This window comes from Hippoglossus hippoglossus, chromosome 21 (assembly GCF_009819705.1).
Source record: "Hippoglossus hippoglossus isolate fHipHip1 chromosome 21, fHipHip1.pri, whole genome shotgun sequence".
NCBI classification, from domain to species: domain Eukaryota; kingdom Metazoa; phylum Chordata; class Actinopteri; order Pleuronectiformes; family Pleuronectidae; genus Hippoglossus; species Hippoglossus hippoglossus.
This window is the reverse complement of record NC_047171.1, coordinates 20079026-20098987: the sequence shown is the minus strand read 5'-3', so window position 1 is coordinate 20098987 and position 19962 is coordinate 20079026. Positions and strand designations below refer to the sequence as shown.

The 19962-nt window shown below is 42.5% G+C and overlaps 1 protein-coding gene across 1 annotated transcript in view; it reads right to left on the bottom strand.

Moving 5' to 3' along the window:
* Positions 1-6054: 6054 nt before the first annotated feature.
* Positions 6055-19962, bottom strand: part of slc49a4 (solute carrier family 49 member 4) — a 47628-nt gene continuing 33720 nt past the window's right edge. Inside the window, exons 7-9 of the mRNA XM_034573892.1 lie at positions 19681-19808; positions 15834-16016; positions 6055-7304 (exon numbers count right to left, since the gene is read on the bottom strand). Of these exons, the coding sequence (XP_034429783.1) occupies positions 7189-7304; positions 15834-16016; positions 19681-19808 (427 nt within the window). The 3' untranslated portion in view covers positions 6055-7188. The remainder of the gene's footprint in view (positions 7305-15833; positions 16017-19680; positions 19809-19962) is intronic.

The window sequence follows — 19962 nt, the reverse complement described above, 5'->3', positions numbered from 1 at the left end:
ATTAAAGCCTGTCTCGCTGTTCTTCTGGCTGCAGCCTTTTACGCTTGCATGGTTAGCATAATTGTTCTTGCTCAGAGGACATGCTGCTTCCGTCAGGGCCACGTCTTCCTGCATTAGAGCTGAGGAGCCTCAGCCATGCAGAACCTGGCTCCGCAGGTAGACGCTTCTCTTTTTCTCTCGTCTCCTCAGAACTCCTCGTGAAGTTTGATACTATAGTATAGGAACAACCAGAGGGTACCTAATCAGTGACAGAGTAATTGCTTCTCAGCTCTAGTCAGCCAGCTCTGACTTGACCTTCTATCATGTTTCCATTGATCTTTCAAATCGTATTTTATTTCCTCTTCAAGTGAAACTCCACCCAAAGGTTGAATTGTGTGAGTTACGAAGTTGTTGAACCGTGCCGAAAGTTGCTATGAAGTTCAGAGGTAACTTTTACTGAACAACAGCGCCCTCTGCAGCTACACATACTGATTAATTCGGATCCACTCCACGTCGGAGGGATTAATTATCACTTAGCTGAAAAATTAAGCCTAAAAATTTGCTTTTGAGCATTTCGCCTTTTTTTTTTTGATAGGACAGTAAGTCTGACAGGGAGAGCGAGAGAGCGGCGCAAGGGGCGAATCGGATTAGAAAACCTGGGGCCACACGACGGCTCAGGCAAACATGCATGTGAGTCTCTATGATTCCGAAAGATGCCCGTAAAGCAACAATGTTTCTGTTACTGAGCAACAGCGCCCCCTGCAGCAACACATGGTGATTAATTCCTAGTCTGAGAAATTAAGTTGTTTTCATGTGGAGAAAAAACAACGTCTGTACCAATCTCAGCTGAAAGGTGGATATGACCCATGATTCCCGGCTTGGTCTATGCTCCTGTCTCTTTAATGGGATAGTTCACCCCAAAATAAAAATACACTCATTATCTACTCAGCACTATGCCCGAAGGAGGTGCGGGTAAAGTGTTTGAATCCACAGAACACTTTTGGAGTTTCAGGGATAAATAGCGTTGCAGCCATTGCATACACAAACAAACATGGACGAGATAAAAAAAACTGCTTTAACAAGGCCTTGTAATGATTATCTGGCCGCGCTGTCTTAAATATAAAGACATCTGTGGGGGGGCAAAAAGTCCAAAGAAACTTTTAAAATCATGCTGCCACAATAAACTACTTCTTAGTTGTGTATATACTCATATACAGTTCAACTGTGCTGGATTTCAACATTAAAGGCTAAAAAAGGGCTGTTTTTATATAGACATGTTAAAGTGCTGCTGCAAACATCTGTTTAGCCAAACAGTGAGACTTTTGTATGCAGCTTTGTGGTTGGTGCAGTTTCTATGGTTTGATGTTAGATTTAGAAAGCTTTATTCTCATTGCACATAATAGTACAACTAAATTTGCTGTGCCTCACCATAAAAACATTACACACACGCACACGCACACGCACACACACACACACACATTCCTACATGCACATCTGTCCACATTCAAATTCAATAAATGAATAACACTAAGAAAGATAAAAAAACTGAATAATAAGAGCATCGTAAAATAAGCAGCATAATGGGCACTGTAAAAAATATTGCAGGAGTATAAGCAGTTGCACTTCAAGGTAAATGTCTATGAGTTGGTCCTGGGACATAATGATGAGTGTTTATTAGAGTTCACTTCAGTGATGGCTCCTGGGATGAGGCGGTTTTTCAGCAGTAAAACCAGTGGACTTTTCACACCATCTTTTCAAGGCTTCATAAAAATTCATTACAAGTTTTTTTTCAAAGCTCTTTGGTACGAAATTCCCTTTTTGTGTTTCACTCGACAGTGTTTGACTGTTGCGCTGCAGAGGAACAGACCGAAGGACGTTACTGTTGAGAATAGGTTGTAACTTCAGAAGCTTTTCCCCTGGATTTGTTTCAATGAAGTTTGCGGGAAGCATGACATTAACTTCAGAGAGAAGTTTGAATCATATTGCAGGGTAATGATTGTGTGGATACACTGAGCCAGTGCTTTCATTCAGAGGAAGCTGTGATAATGAGGATACATGCGTTTAATATGTTGCTCGCGACACAAGTTTGTCAAACCCTGACTGTCACAGCCCATAAACCTGTGACCTGCTTGCACTGAATCAACACTCACACATGTGCGTCTTACTTACATCTCCCATTAGTCCGTCCTTTGGTTTTTAGAGACACTGCCGGAGCGTTTATATCTTAATATGTTGTGTTTTCCCACAGTAGCGGCCGAATACCTCAAATTCACCGGTGATGAATTGGCGAATTAGCGGCCAGCTGTCAAACGCCAGTAGCTTGAGCCTTCGCAGCCCATCGCTCCTCATCAAGAGCACCTCGCACTTTTTAATATGTTGAAGATAAAGTAACGGGCGCCGTGATAGCAGCCCTGCTAAATGAGCCATTTGAAAGCTCAGCTCATTTTTCATAATCCCAGAGAAGTCAATTAAGGGACATGTGGAGCTCAGGCAGGCCCAAGGAGACCCTGAGGTGCAGCAGTAGAAAAGAGACACACGTGAGTTTTTGGTCACAAGAGAAGGGAAAACAAGCGGCGGATGGCAACACAACGGCCAAATGCGAGAAAAGAAGAAAAGAACCAGCTTTCGTCGCCAGGCTGCAGCTTTCACGGCCTCTGACAGGACAATGCAACATAAACCCGATCACAGAAATCACTTGTGACTAAAAGAAAACGATTGTTCCCCTTTGCGTGGTTCTGTCTGCTCCCGGAGAGACCCTCAACATCCACAGTACCAGAGGAAGAAATTCGTATTGAACTCCAGCTGAAAGTGTTTGACGGAGGAGTTGAATGTATTTGCTTACACACAGGGCTCCTTGTAAAAGTGTTTGTTTTCTTCTCGTAACATCCCTCAAAGCAAATAAAATGGTTGCTGCTCGTTTTTGATGTAGAGTTAAATGGGTTTATTCAGATTTTGATGCCTCTCTTGGTTTATTAAGAACCAAAACTGCCAACATTTAAAAAAACTAAACAAACCACACATCTCTGCATGTATTTATTTACTCGTTAATAAATACATGCAGAGATAAATTGTTAAAGACAAACATAAACAAATACAATCTGGTGCCGAAAAAGGTTATTTCTGCATTTGTGCATTTATCCTTTTACACACTTTCATAATAATTCATTTCTATATTTATTAATTTCGACATTTATTTGTCTTTGTATTTCCACATTTCTGTATTCCTGCACTTTTTAGTTTTTTAAATTCTACATTTCTAACTTTATTAATTTCTATATCTATCTATTTCTACATTGATTTCTACATTCCTTCATTTATATATCTCTATTTCTATATTTCTGTATTTTGGCAACTTCATTCCTCCAAATCATGTTTAAATATATCTGTGTCTCTGCATGTTGTGGTTTTCTGTGTATTTAGTGTTATGACTCTTTTTCCGTGTATTTATGACTTTAAATCCTCGAGGATCAATTTAACATGATCCCACATCAGTGACTGCTAACATCACAAACACATTACGTAGTTCCACAGTAAAAACAAAAAACTTTTTGTGTTTGTCTTAAAACCATTTGAAGCAACTTTCCTTGGGACTATATCTTCAATTATTTTACACCATCAATAACAAACACACTAGCAATAAAATGTTTAAATGAATAACATATTGGCTTTAGCCTAGTTGTTATTTTATACATCAGATTTGTGGTGGTTCACACAGAGAACACAGGGGACTGAGGCACGAGGAGAAGAGGAGCGAGCGGAAACTGTGTCAATAAACTGAAAAGTCAAAACAAGGCCCTTCTCTTTTCCGCTGCAGGATCTGTGATGAATGCGTGTGACAGCTCCTCTAAAACCAAAAGCAGACCACCATAAAACAGCGGATTCAGGCCTGTTTTGTAAATGCCAAACAATAATTTGCGGCACACCCAACCTTAAACCACCCAATCTGATCTCATGTCATGCCATTTGCGAATTTGAGTCCCGGGTCAGGAGTTCCTGTCAGCTTTAATGGCGCCGGTTCAAAGGATCACAAAGGGAATAATGATCTTATATAGATGAGGCTGAATTAATCGCAGCATCTTTACGTGTACACACACACACACACAACCAGTGAGGCTGAGTGGAACCAGGCTGGAATTCGTTTCTTTCCGTTTGCAGACTCAGAGATGGTTGTTCTCACAAGAAACGGAGTATGAGCTCATCCCCGGCTGGGCCACCAGGGGGGGGGGGGGGGGGGGGGACCATACATGCAGGCTCTGAGGGGAGCTCTGAGTGAGGTCATGGCTGCAGGTCACCCTCACGCTCATGGTGATTTGTGTTTGAGGTAAGACAGGAGCAGGAAGATTTCCTAGAAGGCAGGAGTCCTCGGAGGCTTTCTGCGCTCCTGCCTCGGAGCGATGAGCGAGAACATTACTGAGCTGCCAAAATAACACAGCAGATGAGTTCAGGTCCCGGCAGAGCCAGAAGTAATCTGCTGCTTAAAGGCTCAGTCTGTCAAACACATGTAAACAACAAGGAAATAAACCAAAACTCAGCACTGGAACCATCCATCAATCTTACATTGACTGACAGCTGTTTAATCTTTATATTATAAAGAGATCATATGTTTTATGTTGTTGAAAAGCTTATAGAGGTAACCCAGTGTTTTCAGTCATGTAAAATGTAAACATCAACCAAGTTTTTAAAGTTTTATAGTTTTTATTGTATTGTCTAAATGTTGTTCATTTATCTGTTTAACTTATTATTATTATTATTATATGTAGGGGTCATTTCTTGATGTCAAACATATAACTATTAGTTGGTTTAAAGAGTAAATCCACCGATATATCGCACATCTAGCTCCGTTTACTGTATTATTGCCTTTGTATGACCTACTCCATGATGTCATCTGTGACTCTGAGCCGATTTGTCACGTCTGAGAAAATAACGTAGATGATGTCATCAGAGTTATTTGAAGCTTCACCCATTACCGGAACCACGTTTTTTTCCCCGTAAAATCTGCCCCTCCCTTTGCTTCGGAAACATGAATTTAACTCTCTGGTTGCAGGAAGTCACAGGATGTGTTGTGCATGTTTTGTTTTAATGGAGCTGCTGTTTTAAGCTAAGAAAGTTGCATAACGTTGCTTTAAATGTTTCCTTAAACCAAAAGCAACAAGTTAATGCATTTATTCAATTCTGGTCATTGCATCTGTAAAGGAAAATGGGAAATCTGTACAAACAACACACCGAAAAGAATGGAACCAAAAGGCACAAGTGCTGCAGGCACATCAGACGAGCTTTGAGTAAGAAGCTCTGCTGTGAAAATGAAGGCAAAATAATAAAATAACTCACCGTCTCGATGCATTTGGACTGTGAAACATTTCCTACTGTGTTGTTCTCGAGCACTGGATGTGAGATGAAACGATGAAGTTCAGACGTTCAGCTTCCGGAATGTTTGAGATGTGCATATCTACGCCGGGACCAACTGGAAATGTCGTTTATTAATGTACGAGCCACTAAATAAATAAATATTCATAATAATAACACTCGTTAACAACAGGAAAGTTATTCTTAAAATGTTCATTTTAATAAGGTGCTGGAAATATTTTACAGTCACATTTGTTCTTTTCCTTTCCACAGAACAAGGACATTTATAACCAAGATCCCAGGAAACAGCAGAGTGAACAGAAGAACATGACCTTTAACTCTATATACAGACATTATAGTCACAGTGTGGAGGAGAGGGAGACAAAACGCACTGCACTGGGCATTTAAGGCAACACGTCAAAGAGGTAAAAAGACAAACCTTTTTTCTGTACAGTGAGAGTACAAAATAAAAAAATACACCAAGCACCAGGAAACACGTTACAGAGCTGCCTCGTAACCCACAGGAGATCACATTAAAACACGTCTTCTAGCTGCTGTGCAAGACAGAGACACAAAGAGAAGTCATGGACGAGTCAGAGAGAAAGTTTGACTGCGAGTGACAGATGTTTTTCCATTTGTCTTCACGTGTTTCTTTGTGGTTATTTCCCTCTCGACTCTGAGCTGCTTTTTGTCACAGCCCCTGTTGTATCAGTCAAAGAATCCATGAAAATGGGAACTTCCTTTTCTTTATTTTACCTCAGGGTTTGTTTTTTCTTCAGTGAACTCTCAGTTGGCGCAGAGACACCTGCTGGTGCTTTGGAGGAGGAGCAGCTTGGCAATTACAAAACAATATGATTTAATCCTCCTGACTGTAATAATAAACAATCTCCCTCAGTGTGTCGCATCCGTGTCAATTTCATAACCATTTTCTACGCAGCTGAGTGTTAATGGTGTTAGTGTTGAGACGTTTCCAATAAATACTGGCAGACTGCTGAGGAGAACAAATCATTACAAAGTTTAGAAAACAAATTAACATGATTCCTTTTGATTAAAAAGCAATTCTCCCAGAAATGGACACAATTGACAATTAATTTTTGTCCGCAAACAATCTGAACAGTGATGTAGCAGTTCAGATGACTTCCACGTGTACAATTCATTGGTAGGAAAAAAGCGGCGGCTTGTCATCCAATCATCGACCTCGACACAGTTTTGCATATTTGTCTTGAGAAGCTGACGAGAACATAAGTACCTGCCTCTCAATGACAGGAAGTCTCACATTATGCTGAGAAGCATCGGGTCAGTCTGTAGCAGCAGGAGGTCCCACGTTTGTCTCCACCCAGCACAGCCAGGCCCGCTGATTGGCTGATGAAGCTCTCTCACGGCACCTGACGCTGATCTGGAGTCAGTGACGTCCGGCGCGTGAGCTTTGAGACAGTGTCCAGTTTATTTTAAAGACAATCAGGGAGGATGGCGAACGGAGCAGCCGGCGACACTGAGAGCAACTTTAAATATTATATTATCTGTAAACAGTCTTTCGTGCCGTTCCTGGTTAAAACAAAAAATAGTTTACAATAAAACATAGACTGACATATAAAAACAGGTAATAACATGTTAAGACAGTCACATGGCATTGAATTGAACACATATAAAGAGTAAACACTGATGTGGAATCGCGTTGCGGTTCTTCTCAGTAGCCGCACAACAGCAATCCATCATCACTGTCACCGAAATATATGTACATTTACATCCTAAAATCATAAAAGAGTGTCCATTTTCCCTTCACCTCCCTTTCTCCTTTTGTTTGTGCAAGAAAAGTGATTCAGTCCCTTGTTATCAAGTCGTTAAGAGTTTTTGTCCCCTGCGACGTCACACGGAGACGAAGACGTCCAAGTAGAGGCGGTCGTACGACTCCCTGAAGCAGAGGATGAGGACGAGGCTGAAGACGCAGGAGCCCGTTAGACACCAGTTGAGCCACGACAGCTCTGAATGGAGAGAGAGAGAGAGAGAGAGAGAGAGAGAGAGAGAGAGAGAGAGAGAAAAAAAAAGAGAGATGCTTAGGGTTAGTTTTTTTTTAGCGCTCAGTGATACATGGGGGTAGAAAATGAATTAATTTCCTCACAGACACTTCTGCAGGTCACAACTTTCCTCTTTTCCATTTTTAACAAATTGTACTTTCACCTTTTTTCTTTTCCTCTTTCTCTGAACTAAATAACCTTACAGAATATAGACAAAAGTATGTGGACACCCATTTACTTTGGCTCTGGGGCTGTTTTTCATAATTTGGGTAAGTCCCCTTAGTTCCAATTAAGGAATAATCTTAGACATTTATAAATTCATAGTATAATATCAGCCAGGCTCTTAGCCTCATCCAGAACCTTAGTGGTGAACTGAAAAGCTGTGAGCCAGAGGCCTCACCACCCAACGTCGGTAATATGTGTGTACATAATATTTGTTGCAGTTCAAACAGACGCATTAATCAAATCAATTATTCAACAGGTGACATCATATCAGATTCATGCATTGGCTGTTGAATAGAACAAAGATCATTCTGTATTATAATGATGCTCACAAGCCCCAGGTGCAGCTCGGTCAGATATCAATCATATCTGTGGAAACATTGGTATGGGTGCCTTTTAAGACTCTCATGAATAAGAGTATGTTTGTATGTGTTTATGTATCTGTTTTCTTTTTTCTTTATGGTGTATGTCTTGCTATTGGGTCTAGAGCCTGTAATAAAGTTTATCATACTGACTAATGAGCACTGACTTCAACCTGCCTCAGCACAAAGCAACAGACGACAACATGTGACCATGCGTTGGTTCATGATGAAACATGAGTCATCTTCGTATCCCCAGTGAACTAACGACAGGTTGTACAAAGCGACCTTGAATAATTTACGAGAATCATATGGGACTAATGACTAATCAATAGGAAATCCTGACACACCATATAGGAAATAAGCACAGCCTCCTGATTTTGAACTATTCAATGATGCTGGCAGTGGTCCCCATTATCACGGACCTACACTTGAACCTAAACATGGTGCAGAATGAGGTGTTCTATTTTCTCAGCTCTTCTCAGGCTCCATTAACCACAGGAGAGGAGCTCGGGCTGTCTGCAATAACGCAGAGTGTGGAGGGCAGACGGGAAGCCCGCTACGCAGCAGAACCACCGGCATCTTGACTCATTAGCACACAGGCAACCTCTCCGTCTTCTCAGCCTCCGTGATGAACGCACTCGGATTTTATGTTCGCCCTGCACAAACACGCAATCACACCTGACATCGGCGTCACGTCAGCACAATGCCCGAATCTATAAAACCGAAGCAGAAACTGGCCCTGTCGACAACTCACAGGTGTTTTGTCCTGCTGACAGAGACGTTACGCAGATTGTGCCCCTGCCTGGCGAGGGCCAACACTCAGCCAGGACGCGGCGGCAGTGGGCGGCGGCAGCGGCTCAGGGGCCCCGATAACGAGCCAGACTAAATATAGAGAAATCAGGTCGTGTTTGCAGCAGAGCCCCGGGGGCCCCTGCTGGCACAGTGTGCTTCAACTCAGCACCTGCCTCGACTTTTACTCAGCCGGCTTTTCACAACTTGGCCAATCAACCGCCCTCGCCGAAAGAGAGCACCAGATCAATGCACGAAGACTCTGGTGGTTGGATGCAGACGATTTGTGGTAAATTATAACTTTCGGCTGCAAGACACAAGCCTATGTGTGCTCGTCGCTTCAGGAAGAGTTTGGGGTAAAAGGTGCAGAGATGGAAGTGGCGGATAAATTGGGGTAAGAGATAGGTGGAGACAAGGGCTTGGGAGTGGATGAAGGTGAGGGATTGGGTGAGGGTGTTTGCAGCGAGGTGTCGAGACTCCTGAAGCAGCCTCATTAATCAGCAGCGTGTAAGCCAGACAGGGGGCGACCCGGAGTGGAGACGGGTTAATGGAGTTGTGTTTAACTGACCTAAAATCTTCTGCGTCTAACTTTGTCTCATTGTCTCACATGTGAGCCCCGGACAAAGACACACGGCTTGTTTATGTGTGATTGTTTCTGACAGCGTTAGAAGAATGCTAATGTGTTGCTGAGAGATTCAATCGGGCGATGTGGCGAAAATGAACAAGCAGCTCAATCGCTCCCCTCGGATCTCTGAGGACACACCTGCAGCAAAGTCAGGAGGAAATACAGTTAGTGTGAAAGTTTCGATGAACAGTAAACAGAGAGGAGGGGAGATGAAGAGGAGGAGGAGGGAGAGGAAGAGGGACGAAGGGAAAAGATCAGAGCAAATAAGATAAAAGGAAAAAAAGATGAGTGGAGTCACTTTGTTCTGTTTCCGGAGGCTCCTCAGATCAGCGGCTTGCTTTAAAGTTGATTATTAGATTTTAATGATCACGGTTTAAAGGACAGATCTTTCCGACTCCAGCCCTGTAAACTTTTAACTGGACTGACTTTGAAACACCTATCTTTTACATCTCTTGTCAGAATCATCATTAACTTCGCACTTTTAATAGTTTTCATCTGTCGTGTCCTGTTGTTATCACCTGTTAGACTTAATTTAATTATTAATACGGATTGTTAAAAGCACATTAAGGAGTCATTTAAATGGCTGTTTAAGTTTGCGTTCATGTTGCTGAATCTTGCCCAGTGTCAGATGGGATTGGCTCCAGTAACCTTCAGGGGATGAGTGGGAGAGGCAGTGGGTGGACGGATAGATGGACAAGGAAGGGGGTGATGATGGTAAACATTTTTAGACCATCCACGAAAAAGTTGAATTGTTGGCAATTGGTCATGGTCTTGGACTTGAAGACGTTTCTTATCCAAGAGGCTTTTGCTGTCTTTTCTTTTGCAGTTCCACTCCGATACATTTTCATTTTAAAACGCATCAAGTGTCCAAATTAAACCAGAGTAGTTGAGCCCCTGAAACTGAACCTTTTGGAAAGATGGCCCCATTTTAGTTGAAAACTCTGGGGTTGTGGTTTAGTCTGCACAGCAGGAACCAGAATTTTTGAGTCCATTGCTGTGTCAAAAATCACTATACAGTGAGGTCGCCATTTTGTAGTGCTGTCCGAATGTTAAGTGAAATTTAATGTTTAGTGTGTGTCTATTAATGAATGAATGTGCACAGCTATGAAGAAAAATGTAACTCATTTAATGAAAGTATGATCAGTGCTGATTTTGTGGCGGTCATTTCAAACAAAAAGAAATAATATATATAACCTTTTAAACTGCCCCATGTGAATGGTTATCCTTCTCCTTCAGGTTAAATACCTGAGTCAGTCAGAATTAAAGAAGCCTCTTGGATGAGAGGTGAAATGTTATCAAGTATCTACAATTAATACCAGTTTGCCCTCGAGTCAACTTTTTTTGGAGGACCATGACCTGGATGAACGAGGTAATATTTGTATTTCATTTCAGTCTCTTTTCTGTCCTTTCTTTTCTTCCACCTTACCTGACTTTAGCACTGTGGTCCTCACAGCGGTGCCATGGCAACCGCCCTCAGGTCAAAATCCTGAGATTTAATTATCACCTTTGTCAGTTTCACAAGAGGAGACTTTTCCTACAGTAGAAGAGGGGTATGAAATTTATATCTTTAACTATGAATCCGAGCTGAAGCTAAAACATATCTATTTCTATATCTATCTATCTATCTTAATATACCCTCTATTCCAGTTGTTAGGATGAAAGGAAATGAATGTCATCCACCACCTCTCACTCCTCACTGGGTGGGTGTGCGTCAACATTGACAACCCAGCGACTCGCTCGCTCATTAGAAAACTGTTTCTAAATAAGCAACCTGCGACGCTAGTCAAGAATTTACAAGACACTGTGACACATTTTGTGTATCTGTGATCTGGAAGGCAGGAAACAGACTCACAAAGGAGGAATCACAGAAAATGCAATAATAATGACAACATAATAATAATAACCACAGCAGGTGGAGCAGCACTTTTTTCTCACTTTGCTAGTTTTATGGTAAATGGTAAAAGATGAATTTCCCCTTGTTTTCATAAAAGATCTTACTGACTTAAAATAACTGAAAATATTTTTCATTTTAGAACTTATTTTATTTAGTGTTCATCTGTCCAATTTTTATTTTTATATTTCTGTTCTAATGTTGTGTGATCTCAAAATACTTTTAATTGGGTCCTAGTATTTGCCTTCAATTCTTCATTTTTAACTTTTGAAGCACCTCGTAACTGTGTTTTGAAAGGTGCTATGTAAATAACATAATAACTTTATTATATTACAGCTGAAATTATTATAGTTTTGACCTCTCCTTTTCTGCATCGGCCATCAGTCTCTTGCCACCTGGAATGCCACAATCCCTCAACAAAGGAAGATGATCAGGGGCAGGCTGGACTTTGAGGGGAGAGGTAGATGATGGCGGCGGATGACATTGAACGATGAAAACTGTTCTGATAAGTTTTAACCAATTACTCATCAGCCACAAATGAAACTCTGACGGGTCACTGGTGCCCAGAACTACAGTGGGATCACTGTGACTGTGTGGTGATGTTCAGAGGACGTCAGAGTGAACAGTTCATCACATTAACAGCTTATTACTTTCTCTGTCAGCAGAACAGAGCTACAGATGAAGAGAGAGACAGGAGTCGACAGGCGAATTATGGCCTTAATCAGTTTTAATTGAGGTCAATGCAGCGTTATAATTAATGTGGCTTGGTTCTCCTTTACGACTGCAGCCTTCGTTTGAGAGGACTGGGGTCGCACCTAGAGACACATGGACAAGCTGTGTGATGACCACCCGCGAAACTTTCTCATTATGATGCATGTGGAAATATTTACCGTAGTCTGACGTGTGTTTTGAAAGTGTTTACTGTGTATTTACCCCGCTAGCATTGCCTTGAACTGTCGCGATTCCAAACTGAAAAAAGGAGAAGCTTTTTATTCTCCCAGAGGTGACTGAGGCTGTTTGTGTTGCTTAAACACCTCCGTGGTCTTTACGGGGCGGGTGGAAAAAGTTAGTTTGCAAAGGTATTTTCACTTCAGACGAGAATGCAAAGTTTAGTAGAAAGAGAGGAAAAAAAGTGCTCGGGACGTAAGAACTGCAGCAATTATTTCTCCGTGTTGAATAATTCCTGCTTTACCCCTAATGCAGAAGTCTCCGAACGGAAACTCGGCGCTACCCCTCCCCTCGCGCCTCATCTTTCATCTTCCTCCTTCCTCCACAGAACCTCCGAGGCTCTGCTGCTCCACAATACCCTTCTGCTGCTTTGTGTTGCACTCAACGCTCCGGGCTAAATGACACAAACACGCAGAAGATGAAATTGAGAAAGAGCAACAAGCGTGGATATACGACCCAGAGGTTTCCATTCATGTTTCTGAGTCACATGATTCATGAGACTTAGGGGCGATTTTAGAAACATGAAAACAGAGTCAAGAGGCCAGTTAGGGATCACTGAAGCAAGACCGGGCCTCTCACGGATATTAAAATGGACACGGTGCTAAATTCACGAACGTCTCTTCCCTCGCAGGGGATAAAGAGCCATCATTTAGAATGCATAACGAGGCAATGGGCAGCCAAAGGGAAAACCCTAAAATGAACTATAAACTGGAAATAGATGGAAATCTTTGAAGGCAAAAGTTGCCAATTTTCAATATCAGGAGTTGAAAGGGTTTCGAAAAGATGAGGCTCAGGGAGAATTTATCAGTTCTGAAGTCTGCATATTTTTTTACAAATCCATTATGGGACACAAGAGAGGAAATTATAGTAATGAAACGGCCCACTAGAAAACTTCCAAGGGGAATTTCACATAATAATCCAATTCATCTTCACAGGAGTGATCACTTCAGGAGAGCAGACTGCAGCTGGTTCCCAAACAGGACAGGAAACATGCACGTCTTCAATTCCCTCGCTACAGTGACTGTACAATATCTGTGTTTTAACGTCACCATCGATTCGAGTAGACACGAGTAAAAATCAATGTCATGTCCTTTCTACTGTGTGAGACCAATGGTGGACATGAAGATGGATGACATGACAGTTGCCCAAAAGTGACGCCGACTCATCTAGATTGCCCCCCGGTGGCTAGCTGCAATATAGGTCCATCCATGTTAGTCATTTAGTCATTTTAGGTAGTTCTTATCACACTGATGTACGAACAAGTGTTAATTTTGGTTATTTGATGATATAAAAACAAGATGAAACGTCATAATGAGAGCTGAGACTGACCCGCCATTGATCGAGCGTGTAACCAATGATCCCTAGTCCCTACCACGATCACTACTTGGCAGACTCTGGTTCCAAATGAGGTCAAAAGCACAAGCTCCCGGTTTTCTGGCGTCTGTGACTTTGAACGCAAACTCATCTCAAGGTTTTGGGTCCATTGGTTTTTGGATGGTTTACCTGCTTTAAAAAGACTAATTTGTGTATTTTAGTCAACTTCAGGGTTAGTGAAGTGAAGAAAACTGCAGCGAAAGCCTCCATCAAGCCAGTTTGATCTTTTCTCCAGCTGCCACAAGGAAGTTGTCAGGATCCATCTCAGCACATCAGACGCTTGCTTGCCCGCCCGCCCACACACACACACACACACACACACACACACACACACACACACACACACACACACACACACACACACACACACACACACACACACACACACACACACACACACACACACACACACACACACACACACACAAGCCAAACCCATAACATGCAACACAATGAGATGCACCTTCAACCGCACCAAGGCGCTTTAGTTCAACATCGTGGAGAGAAGTGTCAAGCAGAGGATACGCAATGTATTTTTAATGAGTTCTACTCTACTTGTGATTGATTTGTGTGTGTGTGTGTGTGTTTGTCGGCCTAGAGCTGCTCTACCTAAACTGCCATCTATATACACCTGGTATATTGTTGTCTAATCTTTGATTCATCAGCATATGGACAACTGACAGACACACACTGCTTGTCATTTAAATCCCAACTAACAGTTTCCTTTCAGTTTATGTTATCACTTAACTACCATTGTTTTTAGTGGCCATCCCTCTAGCTTCATCCTCAACTATTCAGATTAGAGAGTCAGAGATCAGACTTTTTTTTAGCCCTGACACTAAAACTGATACCTAGGCTTTGGTGTACTGATCAGTGTTCAGTTATAAGCTGTATTAGCAGCAATAAAATGCAGAAACTATTTGTTAATGGCAGATGTTAGGCTGGGAACTTTAGATGAGTCTTTTTCATTATTTTCTGCATCCTATAGGACAAGCTATTAATCAATCCATCAGAAAATATGATTTACAGATTAGTCCAGAATCAAGATAATCCTTAGCTTCCGCCTTAATTTCGTCCCATGCTGATATCACGCCATGTTAGAGACCTGCTGTTCTTGACAAGACAAGCTGTTTTCCTGCTATGGCTGTCGTACTTGTTAGCTGTCCCAGTGGGCTGCTGGGCCCCACGGCTGTTAAGGTCAAACAAGACCCATATCCACCTTCACTGGCAAGACAAGCCAGAAGGCAGGATGAAGATATAGTTGTTAGGCAGCAGCTGTCAGTGGCCTCGTAGCATTCAGAAGGATTTGGCAGAGGAGGAGGAGGAGGATGAAGCTCATGAATATTTATGAGGATCTGAGAATATTCTTCTTATTTACTTGAACACACAGGAAAGAAGGAGTGAGTGTGAGTGTAAGTGTGTGTGTCAAAGATGGATCAGTGTTTCCAGCTGATTGGTGCTGTGACGTAGCCAAACTTACATGGAGGGATGAAATGGAAGACAGATAAGCAAAGATCAGAGAGAAGCAGTTCATATGGAACATAACTTGAGTCCTGAGTACACACTGACACATACCCACAGACGCTAAGATGGATGACTGAGCTTGGTTTACTTAAGAATTCACTTGTCCTGTGAAAGCCGCAGAGTCTGAAGAGAGGCAGATGACATGCTGTCCTCTCGGCTGTGGCCCCAAATTATTATATCAAACTCTGTCAGGCAGCCGACTCAGAGCGAAATCTGGGGCTAAATTACAGCAGGAAGTTTTTCTTTCTTTGTGCTGAATGTGTCAATAGCATTGGAACCTAATTTTCACACTGTCCGCCTTTTATCGGCAGCATCTGCAGGGCTTCAAATGGATTTTTGAAAATGAAGGACCCTGTGGCTTTTGGGAGGTGAGACAAATCTACAGGGGAGGGAGCGAATAAAGGACATTTGGATGTTTTCTATTGACAGATATAAGACTTATAAAAGAAACATTGAAGTGGTTTTATCCTATCCCCATGACGATAGGGACTATGGGGTGCAGAAAATTAATCAATGAACATTTTTTTATTTAGAAAATATTATCAAAGCAAAGTTAAAGTTAAAGTTTTCGTGGCATATTGTTTCCTCATTTGTTCACACTAGAATGCAGATCCCTTGAGATGGGCCGGGTTGGATTTTCTGGTTTTGGTTGAATTTCAGTAACATTGGCTGAATGTGCCTGTAATCGGGATTCGGGTTCGGACAGAAAATTGCAGCCCGAGCTGCACTATACTACACATGTCTCTTACCCTCTGTCTTACCTTTACAGTAAAAGGTGAGGAAGAAGAGGAGCAGGCCAGTGACCAGGTTCCCGAGGAAAGTGACCACTCCGCAGGTGATGCCTTCAGGGACTGGGTACACCGTCTCAATGAAGAGCTCGAAGAATATTGGCACGCTGCTGTTGATAAAAATGCCCACCAGGATGCAGGAAGTGTACAGGATGGCTGTAAAAGTGCAAAAAGGAAAAAAGTGAGCTGCGGTTCAACTGGGAACTTTAATGTAATTGGGCGTCAAACACCATCTGAGCAACTGTTGGAAAACATTGGCATACTCGTCAGGTTTATGGAACAGCAGTGGTGATTTATGCCCCATCCTGAAGCTTCCTACTGAATCATTTGTTCTCAACAGCACTGAGATTTATGACGAACCCTCATCCGGAAACATTTCATTTAGAGTGCCGCCCCTTGAGGTGGCAATTTACTTGAAACAAAACCAAAATACTATAGGGGCTCCGAGGGAAAATGGCCACTTTGCAACAAAAAAAGCATCATTTCACATTTTTACCAAGTTTATAATTGCCTTCACTTGGTCTGCAGTGTCACATAATAAGTTGTATACATCAGGATTGTGTATTTTTGGTCATGCGCTCGCTTTTAGGAAGGATTGAGAGGTTTTCACATCTGTGAGTTGGTTTGTTTGTCAGCAGGATTACGCAAAACCTACCAAACAGATTTCAACGAGACTTGTGAGAAAGGTTGCAACATAGTTCAGGGAAGAAACCATTCAATTTTAGTGTGGATCTGGCCAGAGGGATCCAAGAAATTATTTGATCACTTTCTTTAACATTGTGAGATTTTTTGACATGTTCACTGATTTTCTAGGGAATACTAAAATTCATGTCTTGATTCATTGTATTCATTGTATATGATACCTTACAGACATCTAGAAAGATCCAGAGGCCTTTTTTAACAAATCAGTAAAGGCCAACCTTCCAAAATTTTTAATTGATTTCACACTGACAGCAATTCACTTGAATTTTTTATTTCTTTTAGTCACATGTCGCTGCTTTTAGTTTACTTGCGTTCAATGTGTTTGGTCGTCTCGGGGTCTAGTTCCAGCAGCGCTCCTTTGGCCTGGACCAAAAGTAAAACGTGTGAACAAGTATTAGAGTGGATGTGCTGAGAGATTAAGCCATCACCTCGGTGGCATCACGGCAGCCTCCATCTCCCTTATCAGTGCAGATTGGTCCAAATGAGCTCCCCATTAGCCTCCACGTCCCTTTAATCACGGTGCCTCTGAGGGCTCTCGTGTGCCCGCCTGCCTGTGACAGGAACCCAAGCGGCACTCATGCAGCCATCAAAGCCAGCCTCCTCCCCTGCTTGTCTTTATTGAACCCTAATGAAGCACTGATATCAAACCTCTAAGAGCACTTCAACCGCTGCTCTTTCCCCCCTTGGGATGTCAAACAAGGGTATCTACTGCCTGCTCCCAGAATGGAGCAGGGGATCACAGCAGCTGAGGAACTTAGAATGCACCTCACTGGTCTGAAGAACTATGTTGTTTCTAGAAATTATGCTACGTGTCATGTTACAACTAAGGGTTTGACATGTATGTATTTAGGGCTGCAACTAAAAATAATAACAACTGTTAATCACGGAGGGCCTGATCTACTAAAGGTTTGCGTGTGTAAAAACGTGTGCAAACTTGATTTCACCCGCAAAAAAACATGCAAGCTGATCTACTAACGGTGCGCACTGAGGATTGTGCGCAGTAGAACACACGCTGTCCATTTTGTACGTTTGCCTTAATGAATATGCAATATCGGGGGTTTCTACCCGAGTGCGCAAAATATTGGGAGGAGTAGTTGCAAATACTTGAATTTAGCACACGCTAATTTATTTAGATTTACAAAGCCAGAAAATAATTGCGAGGATTGTGACTGCATCTATATTTAACACGTTTGAAAGGTAGGTGCTAATCGGTACAGCGTTGCGCACAGATGGCTGCAGCCAACCAAAACTGAGCATTCACAGCCACTAAAGAACAGAAAATGTACCTCACGCCTAAAGCAAAATTAACATTGACATTCATTGTGTCTTCCTATTTCCCTCTTTTTGCCAACATTACATTTTTAATGTTCATCTCCTCCGGTGCGCTCTCCTCTCCTCTCCCTTCCCCCGGCTGCTCAGTTGTGGGACCGCTTGTATTGAGAGACCTCACCACTGCCTGTACCCCATCTTCGATCCCTCTTGCCCGGGCGCTGATGGCCATCGTCAGACCAGATACAGGCTGACCAGCTGCCTGGTGTGCTCTCCAATGGCCCGAGTGTTGCGCCTGAGCGCACGTGTGAACTGCACTCAAGTTGATCAAATGTCTTGTTTTGCCCGTAACTCAGTATCCTGTAAACTCTGTTCTCTCTACAGGATGCATTTTCCAATGGCTGGTGAAGTATGTAACATGTTTTGGTGCAATAAAGGAAACAGAATCATTTGTCAAGGGGCTGAGAATTAATGTTGTATTTTGGCTTCTCCTGTGGTGGGTTGCTGGAGCGGATCACCACTCCAATCATCTCTCTACTGTTAGCTTGGTGACGAGGGAAGAATAACTTGTTTTATTACTTGATAAACTTGCACAAGCAACGTGAAGGTGAACTTGATAGGGTTAGGGTTAGAATAAATCAGGTGTTTCTAGTACATCTATAATTTTAAATATTTTGGGGTTCATTTTAGGATGTCAATGTCTTTTGATAGGACCATAGCAAAAAGACAACCTCTACGGAAACTCTTTGTTTTTTCTCACAAAAATGGTCAGGTGTTCACAGAAACTGCAGATTAAGCTGATCTGTGTGTGCGTGTGCGTCTGTCCCGCTGGGATAACGAGTGGTTTTGGCAGATTGTGTTGCAGCATCACGCCACCCTCTTGTATGACACGCCAGGTGGATGAGCGGGGTTGGAGCCTGGCTGCTGCAGACGGCCAGTGACTCTGATAAGAGCCAGGGCTTGGGGAATGATGATAGATGATGATAGCTAGAATCAGTGGCTTTGAACGATATGCTTGTTTGGCTTCGGGAAAGGCAGCAAAGTCCACTAATGTCTTTGATGGGGTTATCACTGACATCTACTAATGGATTGATACTTTTGAATGAGTACCAGTTTGTACCCTTATTGCAGGAGATCTAATTGATATGACCTTAGGATGACATTGACCCTTTATATTCAATATGATGACTGTGTTTCTCAGGCAATATCTATTGGATCTAATGCAAGAATTATAATTATTTAATGCAATAATCAAACTTATTTTACTCAATATTTTAGAGCCAGAAGGTTCAATTCTGTGTGGAGTTTGCATGTTCTCCCTATGTTTTCTTCAAGCACTCCGACTTCCTCCCACAGGCCAAAGACATAGACTGAGGTTATGTTAATTGGAGACACTGTGAATATTGTTGTAGTGTTGGCCCTGTGATACACTTGCGACCTGTCTAGGGTGTACCCTGCCTCTCACCCAGACCCTTGTGACCCCTTAATGATAAGTGGTAGAGATGGATGGATGGATCTTACAGCCTGTTTTGTTGGCTGACTTTGTCTTTTAAAGCAATGTGCAGGAGTAGAGGTCCGTATTTTGAGCAATGACAAAAAGATTCTACTCACTTACATGCTGGGGTATATGTAGTAAGTTGAAATATAGAAAACACACATGTGCTCGCGCTCCCTGCAGACTCCACATATTAATTCAGAGTGGATTGGCCGGCCCTTGGCAAATCTATCTGGGCAAAAGCACCGGCCTGCCCACTCAATTCACTTTGGCTCTGGGTCGTATCAGAGCTCACCAGCTGCACCGTCTGTGTGTGCAATGTCACCTTGACAGCGACACTGCTTTCTGACCCACCTGCAGTGGACGGGAGGTGAGTATATCTGCTCAGACAGGTGAGTGTGAACCAGGTGGAGGACAGTGAGGCTCCTGCTAACATCAGCACCAGGATCAGCTTCAACATCCCCCTGATAGAGTCTGCAAACCTGCGGGGGTTGGGAGGGATGGAGGGGGACGGGGAGGACAAGGGAGGACAAGGGAGGAATGTCAAAAACACAAAAACATATTCAAGATACTGATCTCGAAAAGCACAAGGACAAAATGCAGACAAGATTACTGAAGGGAGTGAAGACAGCTGCT